Raw genomic sequence first — 25,427 nt, forward strand, 5'->3', positions numbered from 1 at the left:
GGAATATTTTCTTTTAATCAAGTACCGACAAGCCCCGTGAATGCTAATGAATATAATTTAGTGGGTTTACCAGGGTGCCGGAACATTGTCAAGCGGTCAGATGTGACCCTTTTTCATTTTGCGGTAGGGTTTATCGGTTCATATCGGCATCACGTTTTGATAATACATGTACTTTACCGCAACTTCACACTCTAAACAATAGAAGAAAAGGCTGGAATATGTGGATGTATTGTATGATTGTTCAAGTTTCTTTCATCCAACTTGTAGTAAAAAAAAAAGAAGAAAATTGTTGAATATTTCTTCTTATTTTTTTGGGGGGGGATCATCTTTTGTTTTAATCTACCCCCCCCCCCTTGATTCCTGTTGATTTGACAACAGTTGACTTTGTTGTCGACGGCGAGTTGTGAGATGGGTTGCAGGTTGCTATTGAATTTGTCATTGATTTCAAGCATTTGTGATTCATTTCAATTGATATGATATTAGGCCTTGATCAAAGCAAGCCACCATGTTCCTTGGCGTGATTTTCACTGATTTTCAGAGCTTGGTCTGCGGTTTATTCTTAGTTTTGTCCTTGCCTCTTGTGAAACTAAACTCAATAGGCGACTCTCCTTAAAGGGGAAGTGTACCCTGACAAAAAGTTTATTGTAAAAATAGCAGAAAAAAAAATTATTGGCGAAGATATGAGGAAATTCCATCAAAGAATAAAAAAGTTATTAGAAATTTTATTTATGTGATTTGTGACATCGTATGTGAGCAGCTTTCCTAAATATCAACTGGTAAAAAAAGTTAATGAAATGTCATTTTCTCAGAAAATTGAAAATGGTTTTTATTGTAATTTCAGTATAACAATAGACAAATCATTTTGCACCTGTTCCTAAAAAGAAAACAAAATTAAGTCATAAGGAACCATTAAAAAAATTGAAATTTGTGCATTTAACATTACATAACATATGGGGCAGATGCCTGTTTATGACGTCACAAATTCAATAATCAAAATTCTGATAACTTTCTTAATCTTCAATGGATTTTCTTCAAACTTTCACCTGTATTTTTAATCATTTTTTTCTGCAACAAACTTTTATTCAGGGTGAGCTTCCCTTTAAACTCATGTTGATATTGAAATTCTGTCAAATTGTGTCCAAGTACTTTCCCCTCCTCCTCCTCCTCGGCTCACACAAAGAGCTTATCTGCTGAACTTTCTCGTTGCCGCGGGCTACGAACCGTGCCTTGATCAGCCAACCACAGGCTTATCGTCCTGCCCGATCCTTTGAAAATTCTATTGTATCCCTGACGGGGCAAATCAAATTAAACTCCTCAGACTTGGAGTGTATCCTTTTTAATTGAATTTTTCATAGTATCAGCCTAGTTGAAGAACATGTTATGCTGTATGTGGGACTGAAGTGAATCTAAGGCCAGTGTAGTTTTTAGGGGGCACGGGGAGGTACCCTTTGTGCCATTTTCAGAGGTGCAAATATATTTTTGAAAATTTTACTTTCAAAGTTGAATGTGATACGTGACACACAAATGTCGCTGTCTGAAGTTATAAAGACAGGCTGTTTTGCTAAGAATGAGGTACAATTTTTAGCCCTTGGCTAAAGAATTTTTATGTAGTAGATCATGCACTAAATATAAGCTATTTCTGACAAAATGCTAATAAAGGCTTAGGGATCTTTTAATGTTAGGTTATAGTCAGCATATGTTCACTGATTATTAGCATGAAAAGGCAGGGCCCCTGGAATGGTTTTGAAAGGGGGAGGGGGCTAAATATGTTTAAAATTTGAGGTTTTGGGGCATTTTCACATTTTGTTCATGTATTCAAAGAATGATACCCCTGACAGGTAACATTGATAGTAACAGAAGAAAACTTTGGTACAAATTATTAAATTGACTCATTGTTACAATCAGTTGTTTTTCTATTATGCAACAGGGCCATATCCTCCATAAAAATACCCAGTTATTAACTTTCTGTTTGTCTCATTTCTTCCACCACAGTTTCACAAGCACTGGGATGAATATTTCTGTCGACATCAACGACCTCATCGATATCCAATGTCCACAAACAACAAATACAACAGAGGGAAGATTAAAAGCGCAATACCTCAAATTCATGCAAGTCTCTTACCAAGGTTACGAGCAGTGTTCGTTATCAGCGAGAAACCGCCATCTATTGTCCTGCAATCGTCCTTTCGTCCAAAATAGACTGACGTTACTGTTTCAAGAACATACGCCGTACCCCCGAGGTCCAACGTTTAATCACGATGAGGAATATTATTTTATCAGTAAGTCTCGATATCCTGATCGATCTCTTAATGAAAATCTGTGATATCAAAACATACTGACTGATACTCTTTTCCCAGCTAAGAGAAAAATGATGATGATGATGATGATGAGGATGATGATGACGATGAGGATGATGATGATGAAGATGATGATGATGATGATGATGATGATAGAGTTGATGGTAATGATGATGATAATGATGATGATGATGATGATGATGGTGATGATGATGGTGATAATGATGATAATGATGATGATGATGATGATGATGATGATGGTGATGATGATGGTGATAATGATGATGATGGTGATGGTGATGATGATGATGGTGATGATGATGATGATGAATGATAATGATGATAGAAGAGTTGATGATGATAATGATGATTAGGAGGATGATCATGATGGTAGCCATTATGGCAGAGGTGGTGAAGATTATGATTTTTTTCTTTGTAAGTACATCACAAAATATCAATGATGATACCAGCTAGGACCAAATGTTTTTTTTTCATTTGTATATCACTTAAAGATGGCATAAAAAAGTAACCATTCTCTTTGTCTCATTTTATTTTTGCAGCAACTTCAAATGGCACAGAAAATGGCATTGATAATACAAGTGGGGGTTTATGTGCAACACACAACATGAAGTTAAGAGTTTATGTCAAACCTAAACCAACAGGTAAGAACTCGCCTTTAAACCATAATGGCATGATCCTCCTTTAAATGATGTATGCACAAATTGTGGGACTGTCGATTGTTGGGTGGGATGGTCAAGATGTTTGCAGGCCGATTGCACATAAAATCATGAATGAAGTCAAAAGTTGATGTCGAATCTTGATCAAATTTTGGCAGAATTATGCAGAGATTATAGATTTTTCTAATAAAAGATATAATCGAGAGGGCTGTATTATGATTACTTGTAGAAACAAATGTATGTTATATATAAATAGTTTTGATTTGTCATAATTTTAAGCAACTTCTTGATTAACATTACTATTCCATATTCACCCCAATGAAAAAGTATTAACTGAACGATGATATGACATTCGAAATAATGTAATAGCTTTGATTTGTCAGGACTTTTGTTGGTGTAACTGGTGTTAGACAACGTTAGCACCGGTAAATCACTCAAAGTCGTGAAACTAATTATTAAATGAATGTTAAAGAATGATATATTAGAGTAGTTGTATCACCATCCATCAAGGTACATTTGATACCATTTGATAAACATGTTATAATAACAAATTTGTGTGAACAGTTTTAAGGTACTGGAATCATTTCCTTTGATTAGCTGATAGTAAACTTGGATATTTTTTATGAAACTGGACCCTAAGGTTTAACCATTAACTGATGTTGTTTATCATGTTAACTGTGTAGTGGAAAGAGTTTCATTACCCACAATGCACTGCATATTCCACACAATGCCTTGCATGTTAAAGTCATCATTTCACTGAAGGATTTCGGGTACCTTTGATGGGAGTTAGATGTTCCTCACCGATATAAATTTTATCAGATTTTTTCAGAATCACAGAGTCGGTGAATCATGATCCTGTCCATATGGCAGCTCAATAATGTAGTATATATCTTGGATGAATATGAATCTACCTACCAAAGCACATGTGAGATGGTGACTAGAATACCGCCTGGAAGATTTTCATTTTAAAATTTTATTTTCTTTTTGCTTAGTTCCAGCCACCACCGGTACTCCTACGTCTTCGACAATTCGCTCAAACTCAACACCACCCGACACGTCACGACCTGTCACAAGTGCGACAACAAGAACAACAACGAGGGAAACAACGACCCTGAGGACCACCACTACAAAAGCAACAACAACAAGAAAAACAACACAGTATACAACTGGTAATGACAGTGGTATATTTTATGATAGTGCATATCAGTGGGGGCATTAGTACAAATTATCCACCTTTGAAAGAAGAAAGGAAGGAGGATTGGGGGAGAGGGGATGGAACATAACAAAGAATATGTTTAAAATAATTGGATTTGGGCTATGAAAATTACATGTACATGCAGATATACAAATGTGAAAAAGTATATCCAATATTCTTGCACAATTTTGTCTTCATAGTTCAGCATAATATGATACTTTTGAAAACCTATATGTAATTTTGCTCCTAATTTATTTTCTTTCTCCCTTTTTTAGGTGGCCAGTCCTCCACGACACCAGAAACAAACGATATTGGAGACAACATGACGCGAGGAAGAGCAGACAGGAGGCACGTTTCAACGACCCTTCTGTTAGTTTCGTTGCTTGTTGCAGTCGTCAGATGGCTTCATCCGTGACCTTTGACCTCTTTTGAATGTTTTTTTTTCTAATTTAAAAGATAATGTAGTGTGTACTTTGTGCCTGTAGAAGAAAGGGAGGATTGTCGGAACATAGACGGCGATTAAGCCGTCCCTTGATCGGAGGTGCATTCCACGTTAAACCATTGGCTACCGGGTTTGGTCATTCCCATTGGCTTTTCCCATGGGCTATCTGTTTCCTGTATGCAGTAGATTAAATGAGGGGATGCGTTGTATACCACGTGCACCTGGGAATTTAAGTTTGATTTTAAAGTCAGAGATAACTCCCCCAGGTCTTACAAATTTTGATCCATTACCCCTGGCACAAACCATCTCAAAGCCATATGGAAAAATGTCAAATTTATCATTTAATGCTGAGCATTCATTTATTTATTTTTCTGCGAGCCACAAAAATAAATCCTCTCCTCGTTTCCAGTTGCCATTACCACTGGTGCATAGTTTTGTATATTACATGTTGGGGGTGCATTGAAGCACAGCCATCACCCAACTGTGTATCAGTATCAGGCAATAATAGTAACTATACACTAATTTTCAACAATAGGGGGCACTCTTAAAAAAAATCCACCAACGATTGAACTTGCCACTCAAATGATCAAACACCAGTCTACAATTTGGGGTGAAATAATTATTTATTCTGTTTAATTACAATTTAGAGGAATTTATTACTGCTTATGCACAAAGGTTTTACAAATATTTATATTTGATGATTTGTTCAAGGGGATTATGGGTAATCTAGTGCATATCAATACAATAGGCACTGTCTAATGATAACCTGCAGTTCTTGTATCGCGCATATCATGTTGTAATCTAACTTCTCTATGCGCTTCCAAATAGACTTGGATATTATTACCTTGGCTTTTACCCAGCAAGCCCTTTCAAGCACACAAGCATTTCAAGGAATCAATTCCTACCAGGTACCCATTTACCTCACCTGGGTCAAGTGCAGCACAAAATGGAGGAGCAATTTGTTGCTGAAGCAAATAATGCCACAGCTGGAATTTGAACCCACAACTCACCCATGAAATTACTTTCATCAAGTTGTGAATTTTTCCCCTTGATTTGATTTGGAATGCACCTCCCATGAATAACTCCATGTACATAGCAACAGAAATAGCATGAGAAATGTGACTATGAAATTGGAGGGAACGTTTGTACTTAAAAAAGATATAGCAAAGAAAGAGGTTTAAATACTTAGTACTATTAACATATTAAATGGCACTATGAATTCTCGAAAAATAGTTTAATTGGTTCTGCAATTGTTATTTCTGTGAAATCTACTCTCTTACATACCGAGAATGGAATAGCTCCTTTCCAGGGGCTGCGAAATGGGGAGGGTGGGGGGGTTCAACCCCACTTTTTTTCCAAAACTGTGTATAAAACCATAAAAATGACCACCTGATTGTGATTTTTGCATGATCAGCCCCCCCCAAACTTTCCAAACCGTTCCGCGGCCCCTGCTTTCTCGTATGTTAATTCACTAACAATATCGAGGTGAAATTGCAAATTGCAGACCTTTTTAACGTTAGAGAATCTGAAGGATTTATTGAGAAAGCCTTATTTGCAGAGGAATCAAAATCATTTTGACAATATTTGTCCAAAATGAGAGAGTTCTCCTTCTCTAAGAAGTTGTATTTGTACTTTAAAAAAAAAGAAATAATCTTTTATACTTGAATATGTCTCCTTCCCGAAAAAGCTGCAATTTTTTTCGAGGATAATTATACGAGAATAAGATATTTGGAGAGGAGAGTGTGTATGAGAGAGAGGGAGAGAGAGAGAGAGGAGAGAAAATAAATCTGAATGTTAATTGCTCATTATACTATTTGATCAACTTGCATTTGTAAACTTTGAAGAAAATAATATTTTGGATGACTATTTTGTACAGTTGTACATAAGAATATATTATTGCACTCGTGTTATGTAAAAACTTGATGCTATAAAATGGACTTTTTTTCATATGATAATTACATTATACATCTCTTGTTAAGAAAACTACTGTTTGTGTTTTTTTTCTCTAAATTTTATTTATATATGCCAAACTTTGTGTATCTTATTGCTTTAAATTTCTTTTGCGTATGTGTTTTTTTTTGTTCATTTTAGAAGCATTGTGAAATTGCAATGTAGTATATAATATTCAATTTGAAATGAAGGGAGATTGATTGTGTTGTCGGTTACATTCACAGACTAGTGTTATAAGCTACTGAAATGGTTGCATCTGATTGGCCGAGAGCAAATTTGTAAGTGAAATTCACCGACAAGAAGTTTCATGAAACACTCCCCAGAAATTGTGCTTCCAAAGCGTTTTTTATCTTACCTTCCCAAATAATGGTAGAGTCCATATTGACATGGTGTGAATGCACATTTAGGAGAGTCCACTTAGCTTGATAGGGGTATCACTTGAATTTAGAACAGAGGGGTGTGCAGCACAAATCAAATAAATTTCTTTTTGCCATGCACTGCTCTTTTTGTATTAAAATTATGAATTTCATTAAAATAAAAGAAAATCCAACATTGCTTCCTATGTTTTCTATTTATGACAATAATATAGTAAAATTTTGAAATGTGGTCTTGTGATTATATCAAAAGGGGACCAATAACCTAAAAAAGATATTGTTTTCCTCCAAATATTTCACTTCATGTTTCAATGATTTATATTCAAATTGTCACCTAAGTAGAGCATCTGAATATTCTTTTACTAAAAATATATCTTCTTTAATGTTTCTATCGTGTATGGATGAAACAAGATCTATTTATAAGAGTATTGGTTTATGATGAATACAGTAGAGTAGACTTAAATGAGACATTGCCTGTAACAATTATGATATATTTATTTATACCTTGAACAAGTTGTATTCTGAACTGCACCTGTATTCTTATATATGGGACTGTTACAATGAACATTGTCTCCTTATTTAAAGGTTAATTCCTAATTGACTGTCCATAAAGAAAATAGATATTTAAACCTTGGATGAAAGTATCATAATACTGAACTTGGTGATTGGGTTATATTTTAAAATTTGATTTAGGTGATAGGATGTTGAGGGATGTTGTGTTATCAATTTCATTCATGAGGTAAAACATTTTGATGATATAAAGGTCACATGATGTGGTCACATGACATCATTATGGTCACCTGATAAAGTGTCTGATTACATTCAATCTAACGAATAGCGACACTGCTGTCAAACTCTAGCCGCTGCTTGAACAGATTCAGGGTAAACCTCATGCAAACTTGTTAATTCTAAAGTGATAGCTATGAAAGATTTAACCAAACCCACCCGTCAATTCATGTTGAACATTTTTTTTTCTGATTTTTTTTTTTTACTTCGAGACGATGATGTACCACCAACTTGATTTCTTGACTTTTTCATTTCAATTTTATTATTTGTCTTGGAATTATCTTATGATTTTCAATTATTTGCAATGACAAACCACCAATTTCTTTTCTTGATTTTCTGTTTGTATGTTATCTTTTCAAATCTGTGATTGGGCATTCAGTCTGATATTGGTTCCAATGCAATGATAGTAAAATTGCCTTAGCATTTAAGTAATCATGAAGCATTAAATAGAAATTGATTATAGTAATAAAAGTGATAAATGTTATCTTAGACAAAAATCATGATTATTCCATTCCATATCAACTTACCAAAATAAAAAATATATATCAATAATGGTTTGAAAATATAATTCAAAATTATCAAAATTACTCAGTAATAAATTCCATATGCTTTCCAAGAAAATGTTGGTTAGATTTCACTTGTAAAAAAGTAATTTCTCTGCATGTAGACCGATTTGAAATTAAATAATAGTATTGATTTTAAAAGAAATGGTGCCCTCTACTGACATCATTATGTTAGTATGATGCATTGATATACCTGAAAGGATTTAGAAATTTGTTATATGGGCAGACATTATTTAGTTATTCCAATTAAACCACTTGCTACTGAATTCAGTAATTCCCATAGGATTTGTACAGGGATCACCTGATTCCAGTAGGCAATGGGTTAACCTGTTGACTACTTAGATCTGTGATTCCTATAGGCTTTTAACAGGGATCACCTGATTCCAGTAGGCAATGGGTTAACCTGTTGACTACCTAGATCTGTGATTCCTATAGGCTTTTAACAGGGATCACCTGATTCCAGTAGGCAATGGGTTAACCTGTTGACTACTTAGATCTGTGATTCCTATAGGCTTTTAACAGAGATCACCTGATTCCAGTAGGCAATGGGTTAACCTGTTGACTACTTAGATCTGTGATTCCTATAGGCTTTTAACAGAGATCACCTGATTCCAGTAGACAATGGGTTAACCTGTTGACTACTTAGATCTGTGATACCTATAGGCTTTTAACAGGGATCACCTGATTCCAGTAGGCAATGGGTTAACCTGTTGACTACTTAGATCTGTGACTCCTATAGGCTTTTAACAGAGATCACCTGATTCCAGTAGGCAATGGGTTAACCTGTTGACTACTTAGATCTGTGACTCCTATAGGCTTTTAACAGAGATCACCTGATTCCAGTAGGCAATGGGTTAACCTGTTGACTACTTAGATCTGTGATTCCTATAGGCTTTTAACAGGGATCACCTGATTCCAGTAGGCAATGGGTTAACCTGTTGACTACTTAGATCTGTGATTCCTATAGGCTTTTAACAGGGATCACCTGATTCCAGTAGGCAATGGGTTAACCTGTTGACTACTTAGATCTGTGATTCTTATAGGCTTTTAACAGGGATCACCTGATTCCAGTAGGCAATGGGTTAATCTGTTGACTACTTAGATCTGTGATTCCTATAGGCTTTGGACAGGGATCACCTGATTCCAGTAGGCAATGGGTTAACCTGTTGACTACTTAGATCTGTGATACCTATAGGCTTTTAACAGAGATCACTTGATTCCAGTAGGCAATGGGTTAACCTGTTGACTACTTAGATCTGTGATTCCTATAGGCTTTTAACAGAGATCACCTGATTCCAGTAGGCAATGGGTTAACCTGTTGACTACTTAGATCTGTGATTCCTATAGGCTTTTAACAGGGATCACCTGATTCCAGTAGGCAATGGGTTAACCTGTTGACTACTTAGATCTGTGATTCCTATAGGCTTTTAACAGGGATCACCTGATTCCAGTAGGCAATGGGTTAACCTGTTGACTACTTAGATCTGTGATTCCTATAGGCTTTTAACAGAGATCACCTGATTCCAGTAGGCAATGGGTTAACCTGTTGACTACTTAGATCTGTGATACCTACAGGCTTTTAACAGAGATCACCTGATTCCAGTAGACAATGGGTTAACCTGTTGACTACTTAGATCTGTGACTCCTATAGGCTTTTAACAGAGATCACCTGATTCCAGTAGGCAATGGGTTAACCTGTTGACTACTTAGATCTGTGATTCCTATAGGCTTTTAACAGAGATCACTTGATTCCAGTAGGCAATGGGTTAACCTGTTGACTACTTAGATCTGTGATTCCTATAGGCTTTTAACAGGGATCACCTGATTCCAGTAGGCAATGGGTTAACCTGTTGACTACTTAGATCTGTGATTCCTATAGGTATTTAACAGGGATCACCTGATTCCAGTAGGCAATGGGTTAACCTGTTGACTACTTAGATCTGTGATTCCTATAGGCTTTTAACAGGGATCACCTGATTCCAGTAGGCAATGGGTTAATCTGTTGACTACTTAGATCTGTGATTCCTATAGGCTTTGGACAGGGATCACCTGATTCCAGTAGGCAATGGGTTAACCTGTTGACTACTTAGATCTGTGATACCTATAGGCTTTTAAGAGGGATCACTTGATTCCAGTAGGCAATGGGTTAACCTGTTGACTACTTAGATCTGTGACTCCTATAGGCTTTTAACAGAGATCACCTGATTCCAGTAGGCAATGGGTTAACCTGTTGACTACTTAGATCTGTGATTCCTATAGGCTTTTAACAGGGATCACCTGATTCCAGTAGGCAATGGGTTAACCTGTTGACTACTTAGATCTGTGATTCCTATAGGCTTTTAACAGGGATCACCTGATTCCAGTAGGCAATGGGTTAACCTGTTGACTACTTAGATCTGTGATTCCTATAGGCTTTTAACAGGGATCACTTGATTCCAGTAGGCAATGGGTTAACCTGTTGACTACTTAGATCTGTGATTCCTATAGGCTTTGGACAGGGATCACCTGATTCCAGTAGGCAATGGGTTAACCTGTTGACTACTTAGATCTGTGATACCTACAGGCTTTTAGACAGAGATTATCCGGTGGGTGTTTCATAAAGCTGTTCGTAAGTTAAGAGCGACTTTAAGAACGACGGGTGATCCTTTCTTTTGGTAAATGCTATACACAAAAGGATCACCAGTCGTTCTTAAAGTCGCTCTTAACTTACAACAGCTTAATGGAAGTCCCCTGGTTCCAGTAGGCAGTAGGCTAACAAAAGAATCTTGAAAACTTCTCATTATCTAATGGATACCATCTTAAAGTAGCCTCTTGGTTCTCTAGAGGAAAGATTAATGATAGCACAATAATTTAAAAGTCTGTTGACTAGACTAGCCTGCAAAGACTAGTCTTGTCCACAGTCCTTAAACATTATCCATCACATTGATTATTAAACCCTCATATTAGTTATATAAACCCTCCTATTTTATTTAAGCTCCATTTGGTATAGACACAGTACTATCATTGGATGTATTTTGAATTCTAATGTCATCAGTGTATTATCCAATGTGATTTATAATGATTTTTATATTGTGAAACAATATATATCATCTTTCTGTATATTAACGGCAATGTACAGATTGGCAAGGCTGTATAAAGAAAAAAACAAAGTATAGTATTTTTTACTTTTTTGTTTGGAACAAACATGGGACTATGTATTGGCTGTAATCTTTTTTATATATTGAAAACAAAATGTGCGAGCATGTGATTTTGCAATGCAGTATCTAAACTGTTTTTTTTTCTTCTCATATATATATATATATTTATATATATATTTTAAGAAGATTCAATTTGTAAAGAATTCTAATTTACATCTCATTGTGTATTAATTCCTGTCGCTTTTGTATTTTTAATGTAAAATGCTGTATTTATGTTTTTCTACCTTTCTGTTTTGTTTTTCATTTCTTGTTTCCATGAAAACACAGATTCTGTTTATCTGCCCCTTATAAGTAAAATCACGAGGGATGGAAGTTTTGGTCACAAAAAACACTGCAACAGTGGTGTTAAAAATTACACAATTAGAATCTCTTGCAGTCACGTCTTGAAGGTTTCTGCACAATTTCTTTTCTTCTTGGATGTATTTTCATTCATAGGAACAATCTTACGTGCAACACATCAACGTTCAGGATATTTTTTTAAACAACACCTGTGCCATTGTTAACCAGTGTAGTAACGACTTATTATATCAATAAATTCTTAACACACTGTGAGGACTACCCATCTTATAATACATCCTATTCTTCTTTCCCTCATTCAGATTTTACTTCAAACTGCATTGTTAAAGAATATTGAGTTAATTTCCAGCATATTTCGTATTTAAACTGCATTTGAATTAAATTTGCACAAGACATAGAATAGGAGAGTGGTAGGGATCTGCTGAAAAGAACAGATTGTCCACAGTGTATCCATAGTGTGTTAAAGAATATGAACACAGCATCTTCACATTGTGTTACACAATGTGTTTACAGTGTGTTCACATTGTTCACACAATATGTTTACAGTGTGTTCACATTGTTTCACAATATGTTTACAGTGTGTTCACATTGTTTACACAATATGTTTACAGTGTGTTCACATTGTTTCCAGTGTGTTCACAGTGTGTTACACAATGTGTTCATCATGTTAATAATGTGTTCACATATTGCACCATATTTTTGATGAATTTAGGCCTAGCAGATCTCTCTAACTAGTGTGTATGGTATATCATTACACATCCTTTCCCATGGCTAAAACTATCTAAATAGAAATGAAATATTAGTTGAACAGCGCCATCTATGTCAGTATCCAGTGCTGACAGGAACAATAATTATTGAAGGAAGTATCAATAGCAAGTACATCTGCATTTATACAGATGCATTATGATTATTATCACATTATCAAACACATTTTTATGGCTTCCAAACTGTGTTGAATGAAAGAATATCAAAATGGGAATTTTCTTTAAAACTTCAAATTGTACGACTTATGAACAATTTTCCTCCTTTGTTGATTTGCTTTCAAAGTCCGATTGTGGTGGTTTGATGGAGAGAAACATAGTATGATGTCATTTTTTTTCTTGTTTCCAGTGGTTTATTATCATGTATTGAATTGTATAAATGATTCCAGCAGATGGTCTTTCTGGAATACAAAATGGCAAATGTGAATAAATAAAGAGATAAATTCTGTCTCTCAATTTAAACTACGACCGTTAGTTGTGTCTTATATTTTGATTTCCCTGAAATTCTTCTATTTCCATTTCCTTGTGATTCTTCATTGCAAACTCCAAATATAGGAGTGTTAGGGTGAAATAATGATAATGATGATGGGATGTGATGATGATAGCGATGGTGATGCCGATGATGGTGATGATGGTGGTGATGATGATGGTGATTATGATGATGGTGATGATGACTATGATGATAGAGATGATGCGATGAAGATGATTGTGATGATGGTGGTGATGATGGTGATGATATTGATGATGTGATGAAGATGGTGATGGTGGTGATGATGATGATAATGATGGTGATGGTGGTGGTGGTAATGGAGATGATGATGATGGTGGTGATGATGATATAGATGATTTGATGAAGATGATGGTGATGATCGTGGTGGTGGTGGTGATGATGATGGTGATGATTATGATAATAATGATGGTGATGATGATGGTGGTGATGATGATGGTGATGATGATGGTGGTAATGGAGATGATGATGGTGGTGGTGATGATGATATAGCTGATTTGATGAAGATGATGGTGATGATGATGGTGATGATGATGATGGTGATGATAGAGATGATGTGATGAAGATGATAGTGATGATGGTGATGATGATGGTGGTGATGATGTTGATGATGATGGTGGTGATGATGGTGATGATGATGATGAGAGAGATGTGATGGTGGTGGTGGTGATGGTGATGATGATGGTGATGATGATGATGATAATGATGATGGTGGTGGTGATGATGATGGTGATGATGGAGATGACTGATGATGATGATGGAGATGATGATGACTGATGATGATGATAACGGTGGTGATGATGATTATTATGATGATGGTGGTGGTGATGACTGATGATGATGATGATAATGACAGTGATAATGAAATGGTGGTGATATCAATAGTGATGTTGGTACTGGTGACTGCGGTAGTCATCACCATTCATTCATCTTTATGCATTTTCATATCGAAATGTACATTTTCATATCATCGTCACCACCACCATACGAAACAAAACAGAAACATTGTGTCTAAACTGTCTGTACAACAAAATATTAGAAATAATTACAAGAAAAAAACAAGAAAGATATCAATCTCTCCTGATTTGAATTTATATCCTCAAGCAATGTATTATACAAAAACTTACAAATTGCTTCTTGTGTAGATTAATGGACAAATATTGAGTTTACTTCCAGAAGGTCAAGCAAAATTTCTGTGAAATTTTTAAGAGGCTACGTACTTTATTTACTTTGCAAGTTTATGTAGGCTTTACCATCGTGTTTTAATTAAAAATTAATTTTTGAAATTTATGGGAATTCATGGAGTTGCTTCGTCATGGTTTGCGAGTATGCAAGTATTTATTATAAGAATAATAATGGACAATAAATACTTAATAAATAAATGTATACAGATAGATATAAATGCTACAATAAGAACTTGATTGGCAAAGAAAACTTTCAGAATTATTTTTGTTATATTTTCATGCATATTGTATATTATCCTCGCCGCCCAGGCCCCGTTGCATTAGACTTAATACAATAAAAACTTATCCAATGGTAACTTCACTGAAATCCTTGATTCTGATTGGCTGATTGGCATTGTTACCATGGTAGTTAGCATTAAATGGCAATGTTACTTTAATACTAACTTTTATGCAATGGGGCCCTTGACTAACATCCTCGGCATCCGCGATGGCTAACCATTGCCACTGCCATGCAGATTAATGTCCACATTATTGAACGAACTATGATTCGAAATGGCCTATCACGGTCATCGTTTCATGCGTATGTAGCTCAGTAGACTGACGAGGAACCAATCAGAATTCTTCTTTCAAATAAGTGATTTGTAACTTAACTTTGCGTTAAAGGTCACGTCCACCCCAGTAAAATACTGGCTTGAATAAAAAGAGAAAAATGAAACTAGCATAGTGCTGAAAATTTCATCAAAATCGGATGTAAAAAAAGAAAGTTGTGACATTTTAAAGTTTTGCTTATTTTTCACAAAACAGTAATACGCACAACTAGGTGAGTCAGTCGATGATGTCCATCATTCATTATTTCTCTTTTTTTTAATTGTTTGAATTATACAATATTTCATTTTTATAAATTTGACTATAAGGTCCAACTTGACCGAACCATATATTATCTTGATTATTAAACAATGTTAATTCTACATATTCAGGGAGGAATTAATCATTGTATCACTTGACAATGAGGACAAACTTAGAATATTTCATATGATGAAATACAAAAGAAATAGTGAGTGGATGACGTCATAGTCTCCTCATTATAGCAGCCAGGATGTGCATATAACTGTTTTGTGAAATTAAGTGAAACTTTAAAATATCATAACTTTCTTATTTTAAATCCGATTTTGATGAAATTTTCAGTGTTACGCTTGTTGAATTTTTCTTTTTTCATTCAAATCAACTTTTTGTTGGGGTGGACTTGTCCTTGAAGGAGCGAAGGTCTGATTTCTGTCTATGAAAGACTCGCCCGAATGAGCCAAAAATATCCTCTCTCATTATGTTACAAAACTGGGTCGCGTCTCTTTTGGCTAATTCATTTAATATCTTAGAATGAAATCCATCTCGTTTGATCTTGCCTTTGTCAGAACACTCTGACTTGACTTCAATCAACATTTGCCTGAAATGGTCCAAGTCTTTCTTGAAATCCGGTCCGTAAGCCTCGATCTTTTTCCACAGAGATTCATTGAAGCGCTGATGAAGGAGCGTGTCTGCTCGATTAAACGCGCGGATCTTAGCCCGCGTTTCCTCCGGCAGCGTGTCTTTTTTCTTTCGCTTATTTTGTGAAGTGTACAATATATCGATGTAATCCCAGCAAAATGCTTTCTTCATGACGAGCAAGGATTCGTCAAAGTATTCGTTTACGATAACGAAGTCCAGTTCATCGACTAGTCGATCGAGTGTCATATTAACAAGCGTTTCGTTGTCCCGCTGCATCAAATTCAGATCGGTGCTTAGATCAAAAGTTTGGCTGTTGTGCGCAAAATGCCAAATCACGTCCCCTCTCTTTTTCAACGCATTAATGTATATTTGTGGCTGTCGGAGAAATTCGTTCACTGCATCGAGAGTAGAATTGTTCTTATCAAACGGCAATTTCAGGGAACCATTTACTGTAATCATCTGGAAACGATCTTTGGCGAAGTCAGAAATTGGTTTCCTGAAATTAAAATGATAATATGCTGAAATCCATTGGTCGGCGGGATCGCGAACGCTCGAAACATAACGCGTGCCATTGGCCATGAACTGATCTAAGACATCGCGATAAAATCGTACGTGAATCGCACTTGTGTCGTAATTCTTATATCTCGCGTAGTCTCCTTCTTTTACTCCGAGAGGTGGGAGTAACATCTTGACCACGTCAGCTTTTCGTAAGTCCATTGTTCTGTAGGTTCAAATTAAGTAGTTATAGAAGTTGCATTATAAATCTTGTTAAATAATTTATACAACGTACGAGTTCTCTTTTGTGATTTTTGCTCGTCATAAACACATAGGCGACGTAAGAATAATAACGACTCTTTCAAACTGAAGGGTATTTGTATGATCTATGATCACACGATGTTTAGGAGATCTTTTCCATTGAATTTATCAGGATAATTGAGCGACTGTAAACATTCGTCGATTAGCTTTATTTCCAAAGATGTTACATTTGTTTACAGGGTAAAATTCAAAACAAAGACGATGGACATGCATTAACAATGTATATTTGACAAATAAAGGGGCATTCCAGAATGAATGCATGCCCGATGTACCTTAGAAACGGATCTAACAAGCCCGAGGAGAAGCAGAGGGCATTCAATATGTACTGTTACAAAAACAATAATTATTGTTAATCATGGTGATTTTAGCTACAATAAATGACAGGTCACGTGATTGATTTCAGCCAATCATTTGATTAGAATCATTTTTTTTTTCAATTGCAGATGCATGTATAATTGCTCATGAATATCTATCGTTAGATAGGAAAGCAACTTATAGAAATCGAAGAAATTTATAGAAATAAAAGAAAAGTTTTTACAAAACTTACATTACAGATGCAAGCTATAGGCCTAGGCTTAGTTCGTCAACAACAAAAAATAGATGTGCGGGGACGGGGACAGATGGGGGTGGCGGGGGTTTTATTTGCAAACTCACCTGAAATGCCCCAAAGCTCCATTTTTATTGAAGATAAAAGATGAATTATGGTAGAAACCAAACCGGTTGAAGAGAGTTTCAAGCGTGGTGGACCCGGTCTTATGAGTTTTGATGTACACAACATGCTTGATGACGTCACAATGCGATCTCGGTTTAGTGGATTGTGACGCATTTGCTTCCAAATACCTGCACAGAGAGAGAGAGAGGGTGTGAAAGGGATTTTTTTCTGATCCACGACGGATCAAGAATATTGTAGATGTTTTGTCAAGTGCACTTTTTCAATTCTTTTTCAATTCTTTTTTATTTAATTTCCATTCAAAACATAATACAAAGTAATATAAAACAATACAAATCAAATACAATTTTACAGAATGGCATTCTTACTTCGTAAAAAAAACAGTATAATATAGAGCATAAATGGATATGGAAATGAGGGGGATCCACTAAAAAGCAAAGCTTGTCATCACTTCATGACAATGAACAACCAAGAAGTCTTTGTCGAAAATAAAGTGAATCAAATACCCTTTTCATAAACCTATCCTCCAATTAGCCGCCTAAGAGTAATGCGGATAATTCAATAAAAATTGCGTTCATAAACTCCGAAAATAAGCCGCATTATTTTTACGACCGCCCGTCCTGAAAAAGGCGGATAATCGCCATGACAACTGGACACGCCCCCTCCGATGCGGTTGTGTTTGAAAAGGGTGACCTTGTGACCGCACCATGGCAATTATTCGCATTATTTGGAAATGCGTTCATAAACTCAAAATCTTATCCCGATGCTGCTATTATGCGGATAATAGCAGCATCAGAGTAATGCGGATAACTCTTGTCCTCCTCCAATTTTACGACCAAATTATGCTGCTATTAGCCGCCTAAATTTATAGTAATTGGGTTTATGAAAGGGGTAAAAGAAGTTTCGCTCGTCTTTGACTCTGGAAAAAAATTGTCAGCTCGAACCATGGCACGAAACTGCTGTTCCGGTTTACCAATTTTCGGCAAAGGTCTCCCAGAATAATTGTCATTTGACGGGCATTTGTGTTCTTGAAGGAAAGTCATGGTAATGGCACCCCTGCTTCGTAGGGCCATGCATTTCGTCCAACAACCATTTGGTCCAACAACCATTTCGCCCAACAACCATTTGGTCCAACAACCATTTGATTCAACAACCATTTCGTCCAACAACCATTTGGTCCAACAAACATTTGGTTCAACAACCATTTCGTCCAACAACCATTTGATTCAACAACCATTTCGTCCAACAACCATTTGGTCCAACAACCATTTGGTCCAACAACCATTTGGTCCAACAACCATTTCGTCCAAAAACCATTTCGTCCAAAAACCATTTCGTCAAAAACCATTTCGTCCAACAACCATTTAGTCCAATAATCACTTCGTCTATTACCATTTCGTCTCATAATCAGTTGATCTACTATCCATTTCATTTTCATTTATGGTATGGACTAACTGGCTATTAGACGAAATGGGGAGTGTACGAAATAACAAATAGACCATGTGGATAATGGACTGATGATAGATTAAATGATTGCAGATGAATTGGCATTAAACGAAATGGAAATAAACCTTCTTGAATATACGCCGTGCTTCGGCGACAGCTTTCATGAGACGCCCGGATATAGGGCCCGCGGCTTTGCAGGAAGAGGTGCGTTTAAATGCAAAGCAAAATATTAAGAGTGAGCCTAGCCTATAATCGAGGCGGAGGCTGCAGTTATTGTCTTTGCTGTTATGATGAACGTAAGCGATATGTCTGATCTGTCAAAGACTACGCATTGTGGCTGCATAGTCTTCGCCAGATCAGACGTAGGATGAGTCCTGAATGTGAGCTGGAAACTTGGTTGGAAATCAAGTTGCGATTGATTTTTATAGTTAAGTTTGATTCCAACTCTTTTTTACAATTAGTCCTTTGTGCTGACGGCTTTGAACATAGCTCAAAGAGCATACTTTTGATTCAACTCTATCTACAGTAATTTATTCGTTTAAAAAAATCTTTATTAAAACTCAACCCGCGAGATAAATTATAGCATTGTTTTCAAATAGTTACCATAATTATTTCCGAAATACATTAGTCTAACCATTACTGGGTCAGGAGTCCCTGGGTATCTAACGACAGGTTATCCTTTCGATTCAGCCTTGTTACTATTATATTGCCCCCCCCCCCGCCTTTTATCATTAATTTTCTCTTCTTACCTCTGTCGGATAATCGGATAGTAGATTCGCGTAGCCGGATAGTAATCTTCGATTCCATTCTTCTGTGTTTTGTTCACCAAGATGATAATTACTGACAAAATTGTCAAAAATCCAAGCGCAGTCCGACACACTTTCTCATCCATGGTGATCTTCTTTTCTGTGGTGAAAAATTTATACACAGCAAAAACTGTGGTGTTAACCGGTGTACATAGAGGACCACACCAGTTGTTTTAGACCGGTGTTAAATTGGTGGTGTTAGTTTTACACCTCTTGGTGTTATTACAACACCTACGGTTGTTACATATACACTCTTTGGTGTTATGTTCAATCTCTAGGGTGTTATTTGACACCTCGGGGTGTGATCATTTTTTGACACCAATTGGTGTCAGTTTTAACACCACAGTTTTCACAGTGAAATAGCCCAAATGTCAGCACGGAGTGTTTCACACATTTGCGTGCGTTATAAAAAAGGCATGACCGCATTGGTCAGATCATGTCAAGAGGACGCGCACTACTGCAAATTTATCCCGGGGGGATACCATGCGCGACCATGGGTCTCAAAAAGCACCCTAAACACGAATTTTCCAGATTCTGAAAATGCACCCCTTAACAAGTATTGGCGTACGTGTGAAACCCTACCCTTAACAAGTATTATTACAATAAGCCCGCTCCAAGGCCGCCGGTTTTGTCTCGCCCGAGGCACACCCCAACCATTTTTTTTGGTCGAGTGCCCCCCCCCCCGGGCGCGCGCTTTAGGTTTAAAATACTGACCAATCAGTGCGGTTCTTGCAGAATTGCAATTCATCGCTAATCGCTAATCTTTGGGTTATGGAGCCCCAGGTCTGAAAACGAAGATATATTTATTTCAAGTATTCCTATAATTATTCAATCAAATCATTCACCCCCAAATTTATTATACTATACTAGCGCCATTGGTTAATAAGGGCCAACTTAATGTAAAAGAGGTAAATAAACTATGCAACTTTGAGGTTACGTTTAACTGTCTTTAATAACCATGACCGAGAGACCAACACATGGTGGCGCGCTTACACTTAGAAAATGTAACATCGAATCATCAGTATAATGTTAAAACACACACTCCAGGCGTGACTGCCTATGACTTTTCCCTTTTAAGTCCAGGATAGGCCCCATAGAAAGTTGTCAAAACCTTGTTTTTTCATGTATACAATATAGTTTAAAGATAAATTCCAGTTTTGGTAACGATCTCAAAATGACTTTTGACAGAATCTGATATAATGACCACCCAAGTGTCTGTTTCAATGAATAAAAAATATGTGCCAAAGGATTCTGGAAGAAATTGTGTAATTGCTGAGAAATAAGCAAAATAAGCGCGGAGTCGGTCACTTCCGTCGGGTCTTTATTCCAGCAATATTAATACACTGTCCCACGTGTGCCTATCTGTGTTGGTGATCTTCAGTGTGAACATTTTTCAGCGTAGATTTCAAGATTTCACAAAGTTCAGCTTATGTAAGTGTACCATATCTAGATCCTCCATGATATACTGACAATTAAGCCTGGTTTTACAGACTTTCTCATGAAATCAGTGTTTACTGCAACTCCTGGCATTTCTCTTTAATGGCGTCTCGTCAATTCGAGGGTGCTGATTACGAATCTGAATGATGCCACTCGATCGTGTAACCTTGAGCATTTTCCGAAAATTGGCAAAATCCAATATGGCCGCCAAAATATGCAAATTACCCAGAATCATAAAAATACAAGCAGATTGGCTATAAAATGTATGTAATCGTGTTGCAGGAGTGAAATACTCTCCGAAAAAAGAACAAACCATTTTTGGAACAAATTATTTTCTTGATAGGCCTATTCAAAATGGCCATAGACCGCTGTATTCAACATTGTGTACAACATGAATGTGGATAAATAATTTCACAGAAGTGAGCACTTAACGCAAGTAATTGTGATTTTTTTTTTGTGAACTGATGGATAAAAACACGATTGCTACCGAAATGTATCATTTTTATGTCATGTTTGTAATAAATGAAGATTTTTAGCATTAAAAAAGCCACTAAACGCCCTGACAGTATTATGTATAATGTTGAGTGGGTACTAAAATGCATATTATTAAGATATGCGAGTGGAATACTGGCTAAAAACACAATTTTGATGAAATATATTTAAGATGCAATTCATGTGATAAATGCTCTATTTTAAATTCAAAATGGCCGCCATAGGCCCAGTATACATTATGTACAATGCGAATGGAGAAACTAATATATTTTGTGAACAATTATGTTTTTAGTCAGTATTCCACTCGTTTATCTTAATACTATGTTTTATAGTGGCACTCTTGTGATTTTTTGGCCCCCTTTAATACTATTTGGACCAGTGGCAGCTACTTTGAATATAAACCCATCAAAAAAAGTTTAGAAATCTGTGGCCATTAATTTTCCCAACTCCCAAATTTACATAATGCATTTTTACATCATTCAAAAGATCATTTAATTCTCTTAAAAATGATACCATGCTTGTTATGATCATGCAATCACGAAAAGAGCAGGATTCAAAAGTGTTGGATGAGGTCTGAATTGAAAAGCTGCTAAACGAGAAAAAAAGGTTTGGAACTCTGAGTTTGGCCATTAATTTCTCCCAAGTCCCAAAATCACTCAATGCATATTTGATATCATTCAAAAGATCATTTAATTGTCTTTGAAATGATACCATGCTTGTTTAGATCATGCTATCACGAAAAGAGCAGGATTCAAAAGTGTTGGATGAGGTCTGAATCGACAAACTGCAAAACGAGCAGAAATAGTCATGAAAGGTCAATACAGAACATGATTCATTTTACTGTGTCTGATAGAGATGAAATCCATTCAAATCAAGCCACTGCTTCTGTAGTGATGGTTCTGTGAGATGACATGGTTTGAGTCGTATCTTGAAATACCCATGCATGTTTGTTTGTTATGTGTTTGCATGTGCAGAGGTGTGTTTGATTCCATGTTAATGTTGATGTTATGGTGCATGAAAACAAAAGAAACCGCTGAGAAACTCACTCATCACCACTGAAAAAGAACAGTGACTTTCAATATTGTGTCAGTTTGCAACATTGAAATTTAACCTTGCCCCACATTTCAATACACTGCCCCTCCATGCATGTGAACCATAATCATACTATGTAGGATATCATTTTAAACAAAAGTAAATGATTTATTTATTGGTATTAATTACACATTGATATTTACTAAAACCGAGTAGAAATTATCGATCAAATTCAGATTTCTAAACTTTTTTTTGAGGAGTTTAGTATACAACAATTTTCCCATACATGACATAATAAATGATATATCTTATTATCATTGATGGTCTATTTACTTCGTCCATAGATCACAATTACTTGCGGTTTAGGGATCATTTTTGTGAAAATTATTTTTCCCTATTCATATATACTGTGGCTACCGTTCACCAATTTCGATTTCGATTTTTTCCCCAATTTTGTGAGCGAAATTCGACCCTCTTTCCCTACCGCTCCACGACCGCTCCAACAACGCTCGGGCGGTGTGACCAGGCCTTTCGTATGGCGGCCCGAAAGTTTTGAGCATCAAGAAAAGAAATATATTTTCAAAAAAACATTATTTCAGAGAGTATTTCACTCCTGTAACACAATCACATACATTTCATAGCCAGTCTGCTGGCAATTTTCTGATTTCCATGGTAATATGCATATTTTTGCGGCCATAATGCAAGGTGTTACATAAGCACTTGCCCGATTGCCCGGGGCAAGTAAAAGTGAGAGTCGGGCAAGTGTTTTGAAGTAAAGACCAAAACTACTTGCCCAAATTGGGCAAGCAAAATTCACACAGTAGAATGACCAAGATTAGGGCCGATTTGATATTGACCATAATTTTGGTCATGGAAGTCAAAATAAATTCACTTTGGAAAAAGAAATGCAATAAGTTAGATCAATTAATGTCAAAAAGAGAGAAAAAGGTCAATGGTTTATAAAACTGCAAAACTTTCTTTTGAAGAGGTAAAACTTTTTTTTCAAGGATTTTTTTTTCGGGCAAGTGAAATAGATTTTTGGGCAAGTATATTTCAACTATTTAAGGATTCACTTGCCCGACTGGGCTAGTGCATCTAAAAAAATAAAGTAGCACCCTGCATAATGGATTTTGCCAATTTGCGGAGCATTCTCACGGTTACACGAGTGGCATCATTAAGATTCACAATCAGCGCCGCCTCGGATTGACAAGGATCCTTAAAAAAATATTGTATATATGAGAAAAAAAGGTTATGCCTCTTCTATATATCCGAGACTGTGTTTTCACAATATAACAACTGTATAACAATATGATTCGTAGTACGATCACTACCAAGTAAAAAGGTGTTAGTCCAGGGGGCCCGTTGCAGAACGAGTTGCATTTAAACGCAAGTCAAAAAATCAAGCGCAAGTCCCAAATGCGCGCTGTTGATTGGTTGAATATTAAGTTGCGCATGATTTTTAGAGTTTGCGATTGATTGCAACTCTTTCTACAACGGGCCGCTAAAACCAATATATCTACGTGTAGGCAGCGATATATCATAAGTTAAAGGTCAAGTCCAGTCCAGGAAAACACTGCCTTTAATGAATAAAGAAAAATCAAACTAGCATATTGCTGAAAATTTCATCAAAATCGGATGTAAAATAAGAAAGTTATGACATTTTAAAGTTTCGCTTATTTTTCACAAAACAGTGATATGTTCATTTAGGTGAGTCAGTCGATGATGTCCATCACTCACTATTTCTTTTTTGTTTTTTATTGTTTGAATTATACAATATTTAGTTTTGTATAGATTTGACAATAAGGACCAACTTGACTGAAGTTACCATATAGTATTAAACAATGCTAATTCCAAATGTTCAGGGGGATTAATCGTCGTGTCACTTGACAATGAGGAAAAAATTTCAATATTTCATTATAACAAACAATAAAAGAAATAGTGAGTGGATGACGACACTCCTCATTTGCATACCAGCCAGGATGTGCATATAACTGTGTTGTGAAATTTAGCGAAACTTTAAAATGTCATACCTTTCTCATTTTAAGTAAACATTGTGTTTATGTCTGGAGTAAAGCGTCTTATTCCAATACCCCCCCGAAAAAAAGATTAAAAAACATAAGCCTATATTATGCATGATACAACATAGATAGAATAGTCAGTGCGTGACGTCATCATCTCCCTCATTTGCATATAGAAACAATGTTGTAAATTGAACTGTTTTGTGCACATTATGAAAATGAAAAATCCAAGTTTTGATTAGTTTTTCAGTGTTATACGCTTGTTCGGTGTTGCTTTATTCATGTTATTTATACAAATCAACTTGTTTGGTTAGACGCCACCTTTGAGCATGTTTAGAATGGTGGGTTGGGCCTACATCTATACCGCAATTCATTAAAAAATATAGCTATACTCATCACACAATGTCACACAATGGATAACCTCGAAGTCTGTGTGTATGTTTTTTTATGGGTGAGGTAAGAAGTATCCAAGAAAAAAATATTTTCTTTCCTTTTCAACTCGATACGTCCAAGCCTTTTGATATCAATGCCAGTTTTCACCAACTTCCATCTTCGCGACTTCCCCACGTACCTGTTATTGTAACACTTATACAGATACTGCCTACCTAGAGTTTGAATGTAGCTTTTCATTTCCCCACGGAGTTGCATTTTCCCCAAATATATTTATATTTATTCACCCGAGGGAATAAATATAGCACCGGATAGGAGGTGAAATATTATCTAATAGATAGACCATGAAATCAATAAATGATTAATAATATTCAATAAATAATTAATAAAAATATATTTCCCCTTTTCCCTTTCCTGTTCTTTTTTCACTCCATCAATTCTTTTTCCTCGGTCGTGGATTTCATTATTATTATTATTACTATATTTCTATCATTATTACTACAATTATATTATGATTATTGATATTATTATCATTATCAATAATATTATTATTATTGTTATTATTTTATTCTGAATCCTATGAATTAATGTTTAAATCTCAAACGAT

General features: G+C 36.0%; 2 protein-coding genes across 2 annotated transcripts; one reads left to right on the top strand and one right to left on the bottom strand.

Moving 5' to 3' along the window:
• The first annotated feature begins 1,995 nt into the window (after positions 1-1,995).
• Positions 1,996-8,278, top strand: LOC121417006 (ephrin-B2-like). Its single transcript, XM_041610543.1, has 4 exons — positions 1,996-2,279; positions 2,858-2,959; positions 3,967-4,143; positions 4,445-8,278. Exons 1-4 carry the CDS (start codon positions 2,009-2,011, stop codon positions 4,582-4,584), a joined length of 690 nt encoding a protein of 229 aa, XP_041466477.1. The 5' UTR covers positions 1,996-2,008; the 3' UTR covers positions 4,585-8,278.
• A 7,142-nt stretch (positions 8,279-15,420) lies between these two features.
• LOC121416834 (galactosylceramide sulfotransferase-like) lies at positions 15,421-19,537 on the bottom strand. The gene is made up of 3 exons (XM_041610351.1): positions 19,395-19,537; positions 17,184-17,369; positions 15,421-16,434 (listed from the first exon to the last, which is right to left on the bottom strand). Exons 1-3 carry the CDS (start codon positions 19,535-19,537, stop codon positions 15,453-15,455), a joined length of 1,311 nt encoding a protein of 436 aa, XP_041466285.1. The 3' UTR covers positions 15,421-15,452.
• Positions 19,538-25,427: the final 5,890 nt, after the last annotated feature.

Source organism: Lytechinus variegatus, chromosome 6 (assembly GCF_018143015.1).
Source record: "Lytechinus variegatus isolate NC3 chromosome 6, Lvar_3.0, whole genome shotgun sequence".
In the NCBI taxonomy this organism is placed as follows: Eukaryota; Metazoa; Echinodermata; class Echinoidea; order Temnopleuroida; family Toxopneustidae; genus Lytechinus; species Lytechinus variegatus.